Raw genomic sequence first — 20,548 nt, forward strand, 5'->3', positions numbered from 1 at the left:
AACTGTTGGGTGCAGAGCTCGGGGTGAAGAGACGTGGATGTTCACCCCGCCTAAAGGGTGTCCGTGGGCAGGTCAGTCGCTGCCTCAGTTTCCTCCACTGCCAAAGGGGGTGTGTGTGTTGAGAATAATAATCACGATGTTAGGGTTTGTTAAGCGCTATGTGCAGAGCGCTGGGGGAGATACTTCAGGTTGTCCCACGTGAGGCTGGCAGTTCATCCCCATTTTACAGATGGGAGAACTGAGGCCCGGAGAGGGGAAGTGACCCGGGCAGAGGGGCATTGAGGGAGCGATGAATGAGGCGTCATAGAGGGGGCCCGGGGCGGTACTCACCATTCAGCCGGGTCTGCCTGTTGGCTCGCACTCGGAGGAAAGTCTGCGCAGGCAGCGGGCAGAGAGGGAGGGCAGAAGCAGAGACAGAGTGTCAGCCGCGCCCCCGCCTCTTCCCCGGCCGCGGATGGCATCGGATGGCGGCGGATGGCATCGGATGGCGCGGGCCTGTCCTCCCTCTCCCCCTCCCCCCCAACCCCGCCGGGCCCGGCCGTCAACAAACCTACTTCCTCTCTGCCGCCGCTCCGCCGGCCGCTCCGCTCCCTCTGCATCGCCGCCGGGGGACCCCGCCCGGCGGCCCCGGGGCTCCGGCGGGGAGGATGGGGCCGGATTCCCGCCGCTGCCCGGAGGCCCCGGCCGCGGTCCCTCAGCGCCCGGAGGCGGCGGCGGCGGCGGCCATCTTGGCCCCGCTCACGTGACCCGGCGCGCGCGCTCTCGCGGTGAAAGGTCACCGGGAGGGGGGCGGGCGCGGTCGCCATGGCAACCCCGGAGGCGGCACCGCCCAGGGCGGGAACCATTGACGCCCTGAGGTGCCTCGGCCTGCTCATTCATTCATTCGTTCGTTCATTCATTCATTCCCTCCCTCCCTCCCTCCCTCTAATTCATTCATTCATTCAATAGTATTTAATAATAATAATGTTGGTATTTGTTAAGCGCTTACTATGTGCGGAGCACTGTTCTAAGCGCTGGGGAAGATACACGAGAAGCAGCGTGGCTCAGTGGAAAGAGCCTGGGCTTTGGAGTCAGAGGTCATGAGTTCGAATCCCAGCTCTGCCACTTGTCAGCTGTGTGACTGTGGGCAAGTCACTTCACTTCTCTGTGCCTCAGTTCCCTCATCTGTAAAATGGGGATGAAGACTGTGAGCCCCACGTGGGGACAACCTGATTCCCCTGTGTCTACCCCAGCACTTAGAACAGTGCTCTGCACATAGTAAGCGCTTAACAAATACCAACATTATTATTATTATTATTACAGGGTAATCAGATGGTCCCACATGAGAGCAGCGTAGCTTAGTGGAAAGAGCATGGGCTTTGGAGTCAGGGGTCATGAGTTCGAATCCCAGCTCCGCCACTTGTCCGCTGTATGACTGTGGGCAAGTCACTTCTCTGTGCTCATCTGTAAAATGGGGATGAAGACTGAGCCCCACGTGGGACAACCTGATTCCCCTGTGTCTACCCCAGGGCTTAGAACAAAGCTCTGCACATAGTAAGCGCTTAACAAATACCAACATTATTATTATTAAATACTATTGAATGAATGAATATTATTATTACATGAGGCTCACAGTCTTAATCCCCATTTTCCAGATGAGGTCACTGAGGCACAGAGAAGTGAAGTGACTTGCCCACAGTCACACAGCTGACAAGCAGCAGAGCCGGTATTCGAACTCATGACCTCTGACTCCCAAGCCCATGCTCTTTCCACTGAGCCACGCTGAGCGCTTACTATGTGCAGAGCACTGTACTAAGCGCTTGGAATGTACAAATCGGCAACAGATAGAGACAGTACTTGCCCACTGATGGGCTTACAGTCCAATAATGTTGGTATTTATTAAGCGCTCACTATGTGCAGTGCACTGTTCTAAGCGCGGGGGGAGATACCGAGTTATCAGGTTGTCCCACGAGGTTCCCAGTTAATCCCCATTTTACAGAGGAGGTAACTGAGGCACAGAGAAGGGAAGTGACTTGCCCACAGTCACCCAGCTGACAGGTGGCAGATCCGGAATTCGAACCCATGACCTCTGACTCCCAAGCCCGGCTCTTGCCACTGAGCCACGCTGCTTCTCTCATTCATTCATTCATTCATTCATTCATTCATTCATTCATTCATTCATTCGCATTTATTGAGCACTTACTCTATGCAGAGCACTGTACTAAGCGCTTGGAACGGACAATTCGGCAACAGATAGTGACCATCCCTGCCCACTGCCGGGCTCACAGTCTAATCAGGGAAGCAGCGTGGCTCAGTGGAAAGAGCCAGGGCTTGGGAGTCAGAGGTCATGGGTTCGAACCCCGACTCTGCCACTTGTCAGCTGTGTGACTCTGGGCAAGTCACTTCACTTCTCGGGGGCCTCAGTTCCCTCATCTGTAAAATGGGGATGAAGACTGGGAGCCTCATGTGGGACAACCTGATGACCCTGGATCTGCCCCAGTGCTTAGAACAGTGCTCTGCACAGAGTAAGCGCTTAACAAATACCAACATCATCATCATTATCGGGGGAGACAGACAAAAACAACACAACTTAATCACGATAAATAGAATCAAGGGGGCCTTCCCATTCATTCATTCATTCATCCAGCCATCCATCCAATACTACTTATGGAGCGCTTATTACTACTACTAATGTTGGTATTTGTTACTATAATAATAATGTTGGTATTTGTTAAGCGCTTACTATGTGCAGAGCACTGTTCTAAGCGCTGGGGCAGATCCAGGGTCATCAGGTTGTCCCACATGAGGCTCCCAGTCTTCATCCCCATTTTACAGATGAGGAAACTGAGGCACAGAGAAGTGAAGTGACTTGCCCAAAGTCACAGAGCTGGCAAGTGGCAGAGCTGGAATTAGAACCCATGACCTCTGACTCCCAAGCCCAGGGTCTTTCCACTGAGCCATGCTACTACCACTACTACTACTACTAATGTTGGTATTTGTTAATAATAATAATGTTGGTTATTTGTTAAGCGCTATGTGCCAGACACTGTTCTAAGAGCTGGGGTAGATACAGGGTTGTCCCACATAAGGCTCCCAGTCTTCATCACCATCTTACAAATGAGGTAACTGTGGCACAGAGAAGTTAAGTGTCTTGCCCACAGTCACACAGTTGACAAGTGGCAGAGCCGGGATTCAAACCCATGACCTCTGACTCCCAAGCCCAGGCTCTTGCCACTGAGCCACTCTGCTTGTGCAGAGTACTGTACTAAGCGCTGGGAATGTACAATTCGTTCCTCCTTCCTTCCTTCCTTCCTTCCTTCCTTCCTTCCTTCCTTCCTTCCTTCCTTCCTTCCTTCCTTCCTTCCTTCCTTCCTTCCTTCCTTCCTTCCCTCCTTCCTTCCTTCCCTCCTTCCTTCTTTCGTTCATTCTTCCTTCACTCATTCCTTCTTCCTTCCTTCATTCGTTCATTCCTTCTTCCTTCATTCACTCCTTCTTCCTTCACTCATTTCTTCCTTCCTTTTTCCTTCCTTCCTTCATTCTTCCTTCACTCCTTCTTCCTTCATTCCTTCTCTCATTCCTTCTTCCTTCCTTCATTCACTCTTTCTTCCTTCATTCCTTCTTCATTCACTCATTCCTTCCTCCTTCCTGCATTCGTTCATTCATTCTTCCTTCCTTCATCCTTCCTTCTTCATTCATTCATTCTTCCTTCCTTCATAATAATAATAATAACGTGGGTATCTGCTAAGCACTTACTATGTGCCGAGCACTGCTGTAAGCGCTGGGAGAGGTACAAAGTCATCAGGTTGCCCCACATGGGGCTCACAGTCTTCATCCCCATTTTCCAGATGAGGGAACTGAGGCACAGAGGAGTGAAGTGACTTGCCCAAAGTCACACGGCTGACAAACGGCGGAGTCAGGATTAGAACCCACGACCTCTGACTCCCAAATCCGCGCTCTTGCCACTGAGCCACGCTGCTTCGTTCTTCCTTTTTCATTCATTCTTCCTTCTTTCATTCTTCCTTCCTTCCTTCTTCACTCATCCATTCATTCACTCAATCGTATCTATTGAGCGCTTACTGTGTGCAGAGCACTGTACTAAGCGCTTGAGAAGCAGCATGGCTTAGTGGAAAGAGCCCAAGCGTAGGAGTCAGAGGTCGTGGGTTCTAACCCCAGCTCCGCCACCTGTCAGCTGGGTGACTTTGGGCCAGTCACTTCACTTCTCTGGGCCTCAGTGACCTCACCTGGAAAATGGGGATGAAGACTGTGAGCCTTACGTGAGACAACCATTTTACAGAGGAGGGAACTGAGGCAGAGAAGTTATCACCCCCAGGGCCTCCGACGCCCCCAGCAAGTGTGGGGAGCCTCAAAATCCACACGAGTGAGCAGGGAGATAGACTGGTTTCCTCTGTTTTTTGTTGGTGGGGAGGGGGGTCGTATTTGTTATGCGCTTAGTATGTGCCAGGCACTGTACTAAGCACTGTGGTAGATTCAAGGCTGTAAGCTCACTGGGTTCAGGAAATATGTCCCTTTATTGTTATGTTGTACTCTCTCGATGCTTAGTACAGTGCTCTGCACCCAGTGAGTGCTCAATAAATACAACTGAATGAAGTTCATGAAGTTGAACACAGTCCCTGTCCTCACGGGGCTCACAATCTTAATCCCCGTTTCCAAATAAGGGAACTGAGGCCCAGAGAAGTTAAAGGACACCTTTCTTGTGTCCAAACCAGGCATGCCGACATAAAAAGGTCAAAGCATTTTGGGAGACGGCTGCGGGGAGTGAAGGGGGGAAGTTACTTGCGGATTCTTGCGGGTCCCATCCCGTGGACACATCCTACTTCCGCTCTGGCTTTTCACCATTTTAGTGGCCTAGTGGATCGAGCACGGGCTCTAGTGGATAGAGGAGGACCTGGATTCTAATCCCAGCTCTGCCACTTGCCTGCTGTGTGACCTTGGGCAAGTTATTTCGCTTCTCTATGCCTCAGTTCCCTCATCCAGAAAATGGGGATGAAGACTGTGAGCCCTAAGTGGGACAGGGACCGTGTCCAATCCGATTACCTTGCATCTACCCCAGCGCTTAGTACAGCGAATGTCACACAGTAAGCACTTAACTAAAACCCCAATTATTATTACGGGTACCAGCCTGCTGACCCAGAACTGGCCTGTTGTCCACCCTACCCTCCATCTGTGCTGCTTCATTTTTATCCCTCACTGCCCCACCCGACCTGGTTCCCTACGGAATCGTATCCTGTTCACCCAAGACGGCTTTTCCTATCTGCCTGGGTCTCTGGATTTTATTCCTGCCTTTTAACGTATTGGCCACGGCACCCAGCACAGAATCTGCATATCTGATGAGCGCAATTCCGATTCATCGATACAGATATCGAACCGAACTGGGCCGACGGCAGGCCCACGAGAGCCACCAGTCGCAACGGCCTCCAGGTTGGGCCACCAATGGCCCCCGCTCTGGGTTCGACCCTGAAGCCGGCTGGGTTTGGGCAGTTGCGGAGAGGTAGCGTGGCCTAGTGGAAGGAGCAAGGGTCTAGGAGTCGGAGGACCTGGGTTCTAATCCCAGCTCTGCCAACTGCTTGTTGCGTGTCAGTGGACAAGTTACTTCACTTCTCTGTGCCTCAGTTCTCCCGTTCTCTCTCCTACTTAGACTGAGATCCCACAGAGACTGCGTCCAACCTAATTAACCTGTATCTACCCCCTATGTAACCTTTATCAAACGGTGTTTGACACATAGTTGGCGCTTAACAGATTCCATAAAGGAAACGGGCGTGTCTCAAGAGTTTCCACCTACCGCTCTGTCCTCCCGTCCGAGCTCTGAGCCGGAGGCGGACCTGAGAACATGTTTTTCCGTGTCACCTCAGTCAGCCCAGCCGGGGGCTGGGTCTCTTAGTTACGACGGGAAGGGGGCCGGGAGGATGCTGCAAGACCCTCCGGGAGGGTGGCGCACTCTGGCCATCCTGCAGGGAACAATGGGTAGCAGACTCCCAGGACTTGGGGATTCCTCTCGCTTCTCCTCGCCTAATAATAATAAATAATAATAATCTCCGGCGGTCCTGGCCGCCAGCCCGGCTTCCGGGGTCAGTGCCGATTGTTCAGAGCTCCACTCTGGGTTCACCAGTTCCGGGGAGGAACCAACAGCTTCCCGGCCAAACTGGCCCATAGGTGGGCGGCTGTGGCTGGGGACTGGAGGGGAGAAGCTAAGGAGCTGAAAAGCCGTGTGGTCTAATGGGCAGAGCCCAGGCCTGGGAATCGGAATGACCTGGGTTCTAGTCCCAGCTCCGCCACTTGTCAGCTGGGTGACCTCAGGCAATCGCTTCACTTCTCTGTGTCTCAGTTACCTCGTCTGTGAAATGAGGATGGAGATTGAGAGCCCCATGTGCGACAGAGATTGTGTCCAGCCTGATTACCTTGTATCTCTCCCAGCACTCAGAACAGTACCCAGTACATAGTAAGTACTTAACAAATACCACACCCCACCTAAAAAAAAAAAGTGGGGATGACTGCCACGAGACAGATAGGTGGGGCAAGATGGGTTCGGTCCCTCTCCTTCCAGGACCAAACCGGAATAACAGGCCCGGGGACAAACAGCTTTTCCTTCTGGAAACAGTATGAACTAGTGAACGATCTTTCCCAGGAGGGAGACGCGACAGCCATCCCCTGTGGAAGAGATCTCCTGAACTCTCAGCCACTCGCCTTACTAGACACTTTAGGAATCCCTCTCAGAATTCCCTCCGGCACACAGGGAACACATGGCCCCAGGACTCTCGTGTGTAGACATAGGTGTGGGAAACACCACTGCCCGAGACCCTGCTGTTGGCGGATTGCATAAGCCGCAGACACTCAGAGGTGCGTGGGGGAGGGAGAGAGTGGGGGGCAGCCCAGGTCGGCCTCCCCTTCCTCAGCCTTAATGACCCCCCAAACCCGGAACACCCCTGCAGGGCCGCACCTGATATCTGTCCGAGTGCTGGAGGTCATCGGAGGAGTGAGGTGACGCCGTCGGGGAGTCTCCTTCCCGCTTGATGGAGGCTGACAACAACACAGACTGCAAAAGAGAGGGGCACGGGGTGAGGTGGGGTGGGGAGACTCTCGCACCCCACGACCGCTTGGGGAGAGACCCGGGCCCTGAGATGGAGCCCCGAGCGAGGGGTCGCGGGGCGAGGGGCCGGGCTGCCGCCGGCCCGTTTGGAGGGGCCTGACCTTAGACCCCGAGGGGCCGGACCGCATTCAAACCCGTCTGTACCACAGCGGCCCACCCGCCTTCGGTCCTCACCGGTGGCCCCCCACCCCCTTCCACCTCTACTGCTCACCCGTGGCCCGGCTTAAATACATCCTCTTCTTCACCTTGTTCTACAGAAAGAAAAAAACCGCCCCGCCCCAACCCCTCTCCCCACCATTTACCCCAGTTTAGGCACGAGCCCTCTGCCCTCACTCTCCCGGGCCAAACACGGCCCTAATCCAATATTATTATGTGAAAAATGGCTGGCCGAGCTATGAAGACAGTAAATTAAACGTTATGTATTAGTTTTTAGCGTGCGGGCCGGGCAGGAAAGCTGGGCCCATTTATTCCAGAGCTACGGCGATGACCCCTGGAAAAACGCAGGGCTAAACTAATCCCCAAGATGTCAATCTCGGTGCCTCTTCTACATACGCTTGCAGTTTGGATTAATAAACTGTCTATTTTTAAATTGCGTGGAAGCGCTTCAATTCTAAATACCCACCCGGCATGTTAAACACCGTGTGGAAGGGTCCCACCTCCATCGGCTTCTCTGATTTCTCCAGCTCCGGGGCTCACTTTCTCCTCTGCCCGTCCCCTGCCCGTCTGGGTGGGCAACACTGGCCTCAGCCTCTAGCTCGTGGGAGGGGGCTCGGGGGAAGGGTCTCCTTCATGCCTAGGGATTGGCCCCCAGTAGGGTGGCCAGCACCTTGGGTTTTATTTTTTTTTAATATTTTAATGGTATTTGTTAAGTGCTTACTCTGGGCACTGTACTAAGCATTGGAGTAGATACAAGCTAATCAGAGGTTGGATACAGTCCCCATCCCACTTGGGGTTCACAGTCTTAATCCCCATTTTACAGATGAGGGAACCGGAGGCCTAGAGAAGTGAAGTGACTTGCCTAAGGTCATGCAGCAGACAAGTGGCGGAGCCAAGATTAGAACCAAGGTCCTTCCAAATCCCAGGCCTGGGGTCTATCTAGTAATAATAATAATGTTGATATTTGTTAAGCGCTTACTATGTGCAGAGCACTGTTCTAAGCGCTGGGGTAGATACAGGGTAATCACGTTGTCCCACGTGAGGCTCACAGTTAATCCCCATTTTACAGATGAGGTAACTGAGGCCCAGAGAAGTGAAGTGACTTGCCCACAGTCACACAGCTGACAAGTGGCAGAGCTGGGATTCGAACCCATGACCTCTGACTCCCAAGCCCGGGCTCTTTCCACTGAGCCACGCCATGCTGCTAAATAATAGAAATGGTGGTGGTACACACCAAGCACTGTGCTAAGTACTGGGGTAGATTGAAGCAGATCAGACACAGACCCTGTCCCACGTGGGACTCAGTCTAGGGGACGTAACTTCTCAGTACTTTTTCTTCTCTGTAAAATGTGGCTTAAAGGCCCTTTCTAAGTTGCCACTTAGACTGTGAGCCCCTTGTGGGACAAGGACAGTTGGATCTGACTGTACTTGGCATTTGGTAAGTGCCTAACAAATCCCACAATTATTATTAATTATAATTCTGAAAAGCTTCCCCTGGGCTCCCTCAGGCAAGAACTCTGTCAGCCTCTCCGCCTCCAAGGTTGGGATGCCACGGGAATGAGGGGAGGAAATGCGGAGGCAGGGGAGGGGCTGAGAATCGATCAATCAACGGTATTTACTGAGCACTTACTCTATGCAGAGTGCTGTGCTAAGCACTTGGGAGAGTAAGCTATGACAGAGTCGGCAGACACACCCACCCGGTGCTTGCACCGAGGCCATTTCCGGCACCGAGGGCCGGATTCTCTTCCCTCCTCCTTCCCTCCTCCCCGGTCTCCCCGCTCGGCCTTCCCTTTGAAGATGGGCCAGGGCCCAGTGCCCGGCCTGAGCTCCAACTTCCTGTTTGGCTGAACCGAAGTCCGTAACCTGTTCCCCTGCCCTGCTAGGCTACTGCCATGTCCCTCCGTCCTTACCCACGGACACCCGTTCCCTGAGACCATTCGGTTCTCCGATGGAAGGGCTGGTCGGGACCGGGCTCAGTCCTCCCAATTTACAGAGGGAGAAACTGAGGCCCAGGGAGAGAAAGGCACCATGAGCCTGGCTGCCCCTGTTGTCTCTAGGGCTCTGCTGCCCACCCCACCCCTGCCACCTCTCTTTAGCCTGGGCAAAATCCTCCCTGGGGTGTGGGGACCCCGTGACTCGCCTGTGCCTTGGTTGCTCACTGCAGCACCCTAAGATCCAGGCCGCGACCTCCCTGTGGATCCGCTCCCCATTACTACAGCCGGGAGAAACGCCCCACCTCCCTCTCCCCACCGCCACAGGGTCATCCCAAGAGACTCGGCCTGCGGCTGGGATTTTCCCAGGGAATCTGGGGGAGTGGGGCGTCTCGTCCCACGTGAGCCTTTTCCACTGCCCTTGCTCTCGGAAGTGGGGGTGACTGTGGGGCTCCAACGGCTTTCCACTGCTGAGCCCGTCCATTAAGATCTCTCTGGGCCGGGCCCGGTCTCCCTAACTCCCTCTGGCTCCTCCCTCTCTCCCCAGCTTCCCCAAGGAACCCCACTTCTGCTTTCAAAAGACAGAAGGAGCACCGGCCTCTAGCACCCGCCAACCCCCCCTTCCCCTCCCCAAGGCGCCCTCTCTAAATCATCCTTCCTTCTGTTAAGGCTCTCGCTCCAGAGGTTATAAACCCTGAGAGGCTGAGGCTCAGCATTACACCTGGGGCAAGGGAAATAAAAAAGGTCACCGGCGCTTTTTAAACATGGACAAAAAAGCAGTAAAATGTGTTTTGAAAAAAAAAATCTTGGCATTAAATCATGACTTTTTGCCTGGCTCTTCGCCTCATTAAAAGTGGCCTTTTGGAAGGTAAAATTATCATTGTAAGCGATAAGATCTTTAAGAAAATAATTCACGGCTTCTTCACCCTTTAATATGATAGCCGCCACCGGCTAATTTTTTTCTTAATGGCAACGAGGCCATCAATCTTGTCCGAGGCCCCCGCCCGCTCCCCCCCCGCCCCTCCGCCTCCCGCCGCCCTCCAGCCTGGGCTGCTGCCACAAGAGGGGTCTTCTTCTGAGGCCGTGGTGGTGGTGGCGGGGGGAGGATGGAGGGAGAGGAGGGATCCGCTGAAGGGACGGGTTCCCTGGACTGGCCCAGCAGCAGCCACCTGGCCTTGCGCCATCCTCTGCCACCGGGGCAGGCACCGGGGGTGGGGGTTCTGGTAAGAGATTGGCCTCCCTGCCACCCTGCCATGCCATGAGTGGGGCCATGGGACTTCGTGGAATGGAATCTGGGCCCGGGTATGGACACACACACACACACACACACACACACACACACACACACATTGGCCTGTGTGCAAATCCAGCATTCATCTTTCCATATTTGCTTCCAGCAGACCCCAGAATCTGGGTGTAGTGTGGATGTCTGAGGTGAACCTCTAAAAGGGAAACGTGTATGTGGTGGAGTCCTGGGATGAGGAGATTGGTGTACATTTTTGGGGGCAGTGATTGTGTGGAAGATTTGTATGTGTAGGTGTGCGGGGGGATGTATATTTGGGGGTGTGAGTGTATGAGGTGGGTATGAGGGTGAGTGGGAAGGTGAGCGTGTGAGATCTACATGTGTGAATAGGTGGGGAGGGAGTGAGAGAGCTGTGTGTGTTTATGGAGAGCGTGTGAGAGATCTGTGTGTGTACGGAGGGTGTGTGTGTGATGTGTATGTGGGGGGTAAGTGTGGGAGTAATTTTGGAGGGAGAGTGTGAGAGCTGTGTGTAAGTGTGCATGGGGTGTGTGGAGCTCTGTGTATATATGTGGGGGGTAAATGTGTGAGAGAGCTAAGTGTCAATCTGATGTGTGTGTGTGCATGTGAGAAACCTGTGTGTAAATGTACGTGGGGAGTGTGAGGGCCCTGGGTGTATATGTGGGGGGTATGTGAGAGAGCTGTGTGTGAATGTCTGTGGGGGTAAGCGTGTGTTCGAGCTGGGTATGCACATATGTGCAGAAGGTGCGTGTATATGTGGCGGGAGGGTATACGAGAGAGCTGTGGGTGTGTATACTAGGGGCGTCTGAGAGACTTGAGTCGGGTGTGTGAGAGCCGTGTGTGAGTTTGCTGGGGGGGAAAGTGTGTGAGAGAGCTGAAGCTCCCAGCTGTCAGCTCGTGTTGCTGGGTTGAGGAAATGATCCAAAATTGCCAATCCACTGGAAACGTCCCCTCCCCATCCCTGCTCAGAACCGCCACCCGCATGCCCGCCCGCCCTCCGTCCGCCCGCCCGCTTTCTCTCCGGGCGGCCGGCAGGTCAGATGTCGGGGAAGGAAGCGGCCAGCCAGCGCCTCTGACATTCAGTTTCCTTTCAAGGCTGGTCATTTGAGACTATTAAGTGCCGGACTCCGGTTTCTGATCGCCACCGAAAAACACAGCCGGTCTATTTTTCTTAAACAATCCATCAATGCCGCTGTCAGCCGAACAAACCCGCTCGCCCTGTTTTTATATATCTATATGGCCTTTTCTTTATTGCGGCAAAGTGTTTCCTGCTTGATGTGTTCGGCTTTAACTCTGCTGTCTAAATAGGTACTTATCACTTAACATGGGGGTGACGGCTTGACATGTTTTCTGTCTCCTGCCCTCCCCTCCCCTGCTGGAAGCAGTCGAAGTGTTGCTAATAGCTGTTATCATTTGGGAACTGTAACCTGAAAGCAATGAATGATACCGGGACTCCCGCCTCCCCCTCCCCGGCCCCCCCACCCCCAACCCCGAGGCCGGCCTCCGGCTGCCATTTTTCATACATCGAGCGGAGGCTCCGGCCTGGGCCACCTGCTGAGGGATGGGGCCTGGAAGCTCCTTTCCCACGGGGTGGCGGGGTGAGTCCTCACCCAGGGCCTCAGACAGGCGGACCCAGATGCCCCCTTCCTGGGCCTCAGCTCCCACCCTGGGAAGTGTGGCAGGGCAGACTCCCCCACAGCTGAGGGGCCGGAAAACAGAGCGGGTAACGGAATCACTCTGGTGATCACTGTGTTCGCTCAACAGCCTTTGGCTCGGGCTCATCCTCCCCGCTCAGCCACCTTACGAGTCAGGGTGCCACTCTCCGGGGCCCTCGGCCTCCCAGCCAGCCCCATCCCTTCTTAGGGGGGAGCCCGCAGTCTTGCCCACCACGGGGCCCCTCGCCCAGCCGCCCCAAAGCCGGCCGGCCTCCCCGATCCCCTTGTGCCCACCACAAGGCCCACTGGCTCCGAGCCCTGCGAGGAAGGGCAAGTGGAGGATGAGGCAGAGAGGGGGACAAGGGGACGGAAGAGGGAGTTGAGGAGAGACCAGGGGCCCCGATTTTCAGCTCCAGGAGTCTCACCGAGACTTCCCGGGGCTGGGAGCGGGATTCCGGGTGGGCCAGGCCGGACGTCGGGCCCTCTCCGAGAGGTGGGAGCTGCCGTCTGGGGCTCAGGATGTGAGGATTACGGGAGCTGGGCCCCGCCAGGGGCCGAAGGGGGCGGCAGGGTGGGGTGGGGCTGGGTTTCCGCCAGGACCTCTGGATCTGCGGCAGCAGGGGAGGCATTCGGGACAGAGCCCGGTGCAGCCAGCACAGGGCAGCCAGCTCAGAGTCCTGGGGAAGGGTCCCGGGGAGAAGGCTGGAGTGGCCAGAGCAGGGGAGCAGGCCGCTCCCAGAGGGACGGGTGTGGAGGGACACCCTCATGGGTCTGCCAGACTGTGGCCGGGGACAGAGACAAGGTCTGGGAAGACCTGGCTGACGCTCAGGCTTGTTTGAGGAACCAACCAGGAGACCAATCGTCAACCGCGCCTCTGTCTCACCCCAAAGCAGCGGGCTGGGGCTGGGGCGTGGGTCTCTTCAGTGGATGGACACCCCTCCCCTAGACTGACGGGGGGCTGGGAACTGTGAGATCTGGTCCAGCTCTGACGTGGGGGCTGTCGCTCCCTTTAACTCCATGGGAAACATGGTGTGTACACACTCCTACACGCACACACGATACTATCACACCTATAAACGCACACCAGCACCTTCAGACACGTGCAAACATGGATACACGAATGAATGCTCCCTTCGCAAGACCCCCCAGGTCCCTCATTCAAGCACACACAGTCTTATATGACGAGACACCGCACATCTCAACAATCCTAAATTCAGGCACCCACACGTGCGTATGTGCGTCTACACACGCAAACGGGGTGTGTCTCCTTGGGGTTCCAGTTTCCAAGCCCCCAAAGCCAAAGATTCCCACGGCATTAACGGGCTCTGCCCCCAAGCCGGGCCAACCGCAGTGCGGGCTGCTGTAACCAGCTACAGAGAAGCGGGCAAGACCCCATCAGGCCCACAGTGAAGGAGGAAAGACCCCCCTCTCCAGAGCTGAAGGTCTTCCGACCCAGGGCCTAGGGCAGGAGGTTGAGGGCCAACCGGGACCAGAGGGGGCTTGACCTCAGTGACCCAGACTCAGCATCAGAGGCCCCTGCTGGGCTCTGAGTGGCCTCATCCAAGGTGGCCCCGTGGCGAAGCCTGGCTCGGGTGTCCGGGAGGACCAGGCCCGGGGTTTCGCCGGAGGGGTCCGGGGGAGCGGAGGGGAGGCGGCTGACTCTATCAGCAGGGGTTGTGACCGGTGAAGGGAGAAAAAAACCCAACGCCAGGTCTGGCGTCCTCAGCCTGTGATCCCGGTAGGGCCTCGCCTCTCCCAGCCCCAGCGCGATTACCGCCCCTGAGCCGACATGAAACTGTGCATGTTCTCGCTTTCTCCAGCACAGAAGACTCGTCTCCCAGCAAAAGCCACCGAGAAATAATGAATCCTCCAGGGCCGGTGGGCTTTCAAGCCCTCTGATAGTCTAATGAAAGATTTGGAGATTTTTCTCCTATCTCTCGCCCCCGCCAAGTCTCTTGAAGTTAACGTTCTGAGGGAGAGATGTGTGCGGCGACAGGCGGCGGCCGACCCGAGCCCCGTTTCATCCCTCCCTCCTTTCAGGAAAATGGGAGCCTTTGTTAGGGGAATCTTCAAAGTCTCAGCCTGTGGAGAATCGGCCCCTTCTTCTTCTCCTCTATCTGGCGGCTCCGCGGCCTGGTCTCGGGGCTTCTGATCTGCCCCGCAAGCCGAGTCGGGGTGCAGGAAGGGGGAAGGGGAGGGAGGTCTCACTCTGAGACCTCGGGGCTGGGCTGAGGGTGCCCAGCTGAGACCAGGGAGGGGGCCGTTCTGGCCCTGGCATCCGAGTGTCCTCCGGATCTGTGTGCTGTTTGTGAGGGCAGCTCTGAGGGGGCAGCTCTGAGGAGGCAGCTCTGAAGGATGGCGCGAAAGGCTGTGTGTGGCGGACAGCCTCGGCTCTGCCTCCCGCGGAGGGAAACGGCGATGCTGGCGAGCGGGCAGAGCTGAGGGGAGGCGCCAGCCGGCCCAGCACCCCACAGAGGGCAGGCCCCGACCCAGCTCCCGGACTGAGGCCGGTGACCGCCGGTGGCGGAGGCGATCTCTCGGGCAAAAGACAGAGGGTCACGGGGGGCGCTGGACGATCCCAAGCCGGAGCCCGGCCGGTCTGGGCCACCATCAGGGAGGACACCGGCCCCTTGAGGACGGCCGCAATCCCCGCTCAGTTAGGGGAGAGGGTGGGTGGCAGGAATTACAAGTTACAGCATGTGGAGCAGGAGCGGCAGCGTAGAGCCTTCTGGGAACGGTAATTTCCTGGGCCCCACAGGGCAGCCTTTGCATCCATGACCTCAAAGCGGGGCAGGATGGAGGTGTTCAGAAGGTGCACAGTAAATACGAGTGACTGACTGATTGATTGGGTCACCGGCAATTCCGCCCTCTTCCCTCCCAAAGCAACAGTACTTGGGAGCGGTGGGGCACCTGGGCAGGGAGGGGTTGGCCGCCTGACGTCGGGTGTAGGGAGCCCAATCTGGGGTGTGGGGAGGAGGTTTCGGGAATTTGGGGGTGTCTCAGGACTTGTCACTTACCTTGGGAGTCCCTGGGGCCATGGCATCCTTCAGGAGGGAATTTTTGCTATTGAGAAAGAAGAAAAGGATCAAAATTCCAGCAGCTGCTCATACCTGGGGGAGGGATGGAGTGCTGGGGAGGGGGATAGGGGATGAGGATGCCTAAAGGAACAGTGACCTCGGAGCCCCCACCCTGAATCCAATGATCCCAACACTGGGGCTCAGAGGGGTGGAGTGGATGTGGGAGGAAGAGGGGAAGAGAAAGAGAAAGAGAGACAGAGTCAGAGGAAGAGAGCTGGCTTTTGAGACTTGAGGTGAAAAGGGGCACAGAGGAAAGGAGTACTGGGAAGCGGGAGGTCAGCGGGGAGAGGGCCAGAGATATAACTACACCCATTAAAATCATGAGAAGGGAGATGGGGGGAAACTCCCCCCGCCAAACTTTATTGGTGATCTCCTCTGGGGTCTGATTAGTGAATTCTACTCCTCACCACTTACTGAAGTCTCCCAGCTGTGGGAGTGGGGATTGGGGGGAGAGGGAGGGATTTACCAGCCCCTCCTCCGCCCCCCTCGGGGGACCCGGATCTGGAAGATTTGATACGCCTCCCTCCCCCAACCCCAAAATGGGGGAAATTTGAAACAATTACATATCAAAGCCGACAAGCCTGAGAGACGGCACTATAATTCTGGGGTTATTAAAGTAATGCTTCTCATGTAAATTCCCCCCCTAACACGCTGCAAACTGGGTTAGGATATAAATGATTTCCCCCTGATTCGATTTGTCAAGGCTGAGCCCCGGGCAGGCACAGGGGCTGAAATATGGTGCCGGGGATGCTTCTCCGTCCGCCGTATCGGCCCGGCCCCCTCCCCGCCGCACGCGGGACCCCCTCCCCGCAGCCTGGGGAAGTGATGGATAGACGCGGAGGGATATGGAGCTGGTGTTTAATAACAAAATTAGTATGCAAGCCGGCATCCTGGGCTAAGGATGAGTGATTGGGAGCCAGAAAGAATTAAAAATCCCCGCTAAACAGATGCTGACAATGGAACAAGACGTATCAAATCAGATCTACTTCAGAAACATTAATATCCACACCCGCCCCTCGGCCCCCTCCGCTCCCCCCCTCCCCACCCTCCCACGCCCCTGGCACACACATCTGCACACGCAGGCCGCCTTTCGCCAATCACGCCAATATGGGAGGCATCAATAAATTTTTATGAGACTTTTAGAAGATCAGCATAGTAGATGTGACAACAGAGCAATGTGCCTGTCAAGTTCACTTTGTCGGGTCCATGTTAGGTCCAGATGCGGGGAGGTGGAGGCGGTGGGGGGAGATTGAATTTGGCTGCCTGTAATCTGCCTTGATTTGGCAGGTGTCCGGGTGTTATGAAAGGAGAAGGGATGGGAGATCGCTCCTTTCTCTCCCCTCGGACCCGGGGACCCGGCGGCGGAGACGGGGAGAGTGAATAAAGGAGGAATTAGCGGCCATCAGCGGTCAGTCGCTCGCCCGTCCCGGGGGCGGGCCCCCTGCGGGGTTCCGTCTTTTCTGGCTCCGGAAGCGGCGGTGGAGAGCAGTCCGGTTCCGGGCTGGACCGGGCCTGGCCCTTCACTGGGCTGGTGATGCTGAGTGGTGGGGGGACGTCGCGGGACAGATGGTCAGAGGAGGAGCCCTGGGTAGCCTGTCCCTCCAGCCTGAACGCTGGAGTCCATCTCTCTGATTCCGCTGACCCAGCCCTCCCCTCTCCCATTGGCCCCTTAATAATAATAATGAGAATAATAATGATTACGGTGCTTGTTAAGCGCTTCCTACGTGCCAAGCACTGTTCTAAGTGCTGAAGTGGATGTAAGGTAATCAGGTTGTCCCACAAGGGGCTCACCGTTTTCATCCCCATTTTACAGATGAGGGAACTGAGGCACAGAGAAGTGGCTTGCTCAAGGTCACACGGCTGAGGAGTGGCGGAGCCAGGACTGGAACCCAGGTCCCTCTGACTCCCAGGCCCGGGCTCTATCCACTAGGCTACGCTGCTTCCCTCTGCTTCCTGGCGAGCTGAGACAAGGAAGGCAGGAGGAGGAAGGTGGGCCAATCACCAGGTGGCTAAAACCTCGAGGTCAACTCGTCCCTCCCTCTGCCTCTGTGCAGGAGAGGACCTCCTCAAGCCCAGAAAGGCCCGATCCCCAGCTGAAGGTTTCAGGGACAAAACCTCCCACACTCTCCAACACCATAGGGGCTCCCCGGGTGTCCGGCCGCCGGTGGCCACCTCCCCTAGCCCCGGCCCCGCCAGCGGCGGCCCGCTGCCCCGGCCTGGAGAGGCCTCTCGGGTGGACCGGAGAGGAGGGAAGCCGGGGCCGGGGGCGGATCGTCGCCCCTTAAAAGTTCAAACACTTGTCGGTGCCTTTGAAAGCCGCTGGCACCGGGCCCCGGCGAGCCCGGCCGGTCGGTCCGGAGCGCCGGGAATGTCTTTAATCATCCCGTTCGGAGGGCCCGGCTCGGCTGCTGCCTCCCGGGGAGGCCACATTTACATAGTAATAACCCGGCCCCCCTCCCGCACCATTTGCTGAAGAGCAGATTCGCTCCCGTTGAGTGATCCATGTGTTTTAAATTATAACCCGCACATAGGAAACTCGCTCCTAAGTACAATATTCATGGGTCGAGCTGACACTTTTAATTAAGGTGATTTACTCAGAATTATCCTTTGAAATAAAAAAACGGTGTGTTGCTAGCTAATAAAATATAATTACTACCCGTTTTTATAAGTTACCGTTCGTTTTAATCTATCGGGGGGAATTGTTTATCTAGTTAGTTGTTCCCAAACAACTTTGCTACCCGACTTCTGGTGCTGGGATGGGGTCGGAAGAGGGTGATGAGGGGGGGTAGGGGTCGGGGGAGCAGGGAGGAAGGTGCCCTCACCCCCTCACCTCAGACTTCCACATGTGGCAGGAGGGATGGGATGAGGGGACCAGGTGTCCCCCATCCAAAGAAGGGGTGCTACCGTCTCCATCCTCTAGACTGTAAGTTCGTTGTGGGCACAGAATGTGTCTACCGACTCTTGTTGTATGGTTCTCTCCCAAGTGCTCGGTAAAGTGCTCTGCACACAGTAGCACTAAATAAATACAATTAATTGATTGAATTCTTTCTGCCATCCAGGGTTCTGGAGAGTCAGAGCTCAGTAGGTGAAGAGAGCATGGGAGCGGGATGAGGGGAAGAGAGTTGGTGGGAAACGGGGTGGGGAGATCAACTTCTGTTCTTCAGTCACCCCACACTCAGCCGCACGGCACTTACGAACGAATCCGTAACTTATTTCAATGTCCGTCCCCCTCTAGGCTGTACATTCCTCCTGGGCGGGAAACATGTCTACCAACACTGTTATACTGTACTGTCCTGAGCACTTGCTATAGGGCTCTGTGCACAGAAAGCGCTCAATAAATGCCACTGGTAGATTTCCTGACAAGTGGTCATCCAGTTCATTCCCCTTCCTTCCCTGTCTGCCCCCTGGCACAACCCCAGAAAGAGAGCCAACTAGACCTCCACGGGACCTACTGGGGAAGAGCTGGAGTCCGGGTCCCTGTGGAACGGATGTCCAGCCCATCGCCCCACGTCCGTCAGGCCTGGGCCTCTGGGTCAATCGCCTCCGGTTCCTTGGCCTCCTCCTACCCTGGGATGTGCAGCTCCTTGGGGTTTTTCGCAATCACACCTGCTCTAACCTCAGCGCAGCACTTTGCCACTCCCCAACACTGCTCCCGGGACCACTAGGACCCTAAGATCGTCTTCCGCCACCGTCGCCACCTCGGGCGCAGAGCCGGGTTGCCCTCCCTTCCGTGTCCCTCTCCCTCTCCCAACTACCTCGCGCTCGGCCCCGTTAAGGCTCACCCTGTCTGTCCCTGCCCCCGGCTCCGACTCCGCCCGGTCATTTCAAATTCTCCCCGTTCCCCCAGGTGCCGGCCACCCCTCGCGGCTCAGCGGAGCCGCCGAGCTTAATGAGCCTCCTTTCGATTCCATCATCCGAGTCATTAATGAAAATATTAAACAGCCGCAGGCTCAGGTTCAGGACAGACCTCTGCTGAACTCCACTTGATCTGACCCCTGGCTGACTCTGAACCACTAATAACTCGTCTCGGGGAGAAGCTTCCCGACCCGCACCCCCTCCCCCTAGGCCGCGGTGGGCGGGGGGAGGACGGGGGAGGATGCGGGGGGCAAAGCGGATTTTCCCTGGTTTCCGGGACATCGCCAAACCCTGACCGAAGCCACTGCAGTTCAACTCTCTCAGCTCTCAATCGCCCTCGCCCACCAAGGTGGACTCCGGGGTCCGGGGGGAGGCCGGGAAGATGGGATCGTTCTTCCGGAAGCTGGAAGAACAGGCCGACGGCTTGTGGCCCTGACCTGACTCCAAAGAGGGAGGCCTGGGGAAAGGGGGCCCCCTCGGCAGCACCCCCTCTCTGAGGGCTGCATCTCACCAGCCCATAGTGGCCCAATTCCCTGCTGCTCTGGACTTTCCTTCTCTGCCTCCTCTACCTCCAGGAGAGCGGGTTGGATGACCCCTCCTGCGCCCATCGCCTGCCCGGCCAGCCCCGACCCTGACCCTAAGGCTCTTGGGACGATGCCTCTCGTCCTCCTACCCCCAACTTGGGACCCGACCTTCCCATCAGGTGCCAGACAGTGGACAGAGTACCTGGGACTGGGGCCGCTGACACCCTGAGACGGAGTGTGGATGGGGCTCCATCTCTCTCTCCCTCTCTGGCCGTGATTAATCTGGCCCGGGGAGGGGACGGCACACACAAATCATGGACACTGAGAGGATAAATTCCCAGCATCAACACACCCCTGACGGCCTGATAATAAACAGACTCCTTCCATCATAAATCCCCTCACCCTCCCCACTCCCCGGCACGCTCTCCCCCTGGCATTGCCCCGAGGGGACTCTCGACCTGGGTGGGGTGTCAGGGGACTCCCGCCAAGAGAGAAATTTGTGTGTGAGTGTGGGAGTGTGATGGTGGTGGTTGGGGGGGTGGGGGAGTGGCTTGGGAATGAGTCTGCCAGGAGACCCGGGTCCTTGTCCCGGCTCTACCACTGGCCTGCCGGGATACTTTGGATACAGCTTCACCTCTCTGAGCCTCAGTGTTCTCCTCTGTGAAATGGGAATAAAAATAACACCCCCTCTCCCCCTACCTTCCAGGGATGGTGTGAGGATGAATGGAGATCATGCCTGTCAAAGTGCTTGGGGGAAATGAATGGGTTCTAAATTCACAGCGGAATCATTTCTACTAATAGTACTATCACTATTATCAGTCAATCAATGGCATTTCTTGAGCGCTCACTGTGTGCAGAGCACTATACTAAGCGCTGGGGAGAGTGAGAGTTCATTACAGTACTGTTGGGGGACACACTTCTGGTCCACAAGGAGCTCACAGTCTAGAGGGGGAGGCAGATTATTATTATTATTGTTATTAATGAAATCAAAGTGGGGTCAATGTT

General features: G+C 56.1%; 1 protein-coding gene across 3 annotated transcripts in view; it reads right to left on the reverse strand.

Moving 5' to 3' along the window:
* Positions 1 to 20,548, reverse strand: part of RNF220 (ring finger protein 220) — a 165,533-nt gene that overhangs the window by 18,541 nt on the left and 126,444 nt on the right. For 2 of the 3 annotated variants that reach the window (XM_029046458.2, XM_029046459.2), the window contains exons 4-6: positions 15,105 to 15,150; positions 6,935 to 7,030; positions 331 to 373 (exon numbers count right to left, since the gene is read on the reverse strand). In XM_029046458.2, coding sequence (XP_028902291.1) covers positions 331 to 373; positions 6,935 to 7,030; positions 15,105 to 15,150 — 185 coding nt within the window. Of the gene's footprint in view, positions 1 to 330; positions 374 to 554; positions 699 to 6,934; positions 7,031 to 15,104; positions 15,151 to 20,548 lie in introns of those variants that run through there. The other variant, XM_039914648.1, reaches the window with a different exon arrangement.

This window comes from Ornithorhynchus anatinus, chromosome 18 (assembly GCF_004115215.2).
Source record: "Ornithorhynchus anatinus isolate Pmale09 chromosome 18, mOrnAna1.pri.v4, whole genome shotgun sequence".
In the NCBI taxonomy this organism is placed as follows: Eukaryota; Metazoa; Chordata; class Mammalia; order Monotremata; family Ornithorhynchidae; genus Ornithorhynchus; species Ornithorhynchus anatinus.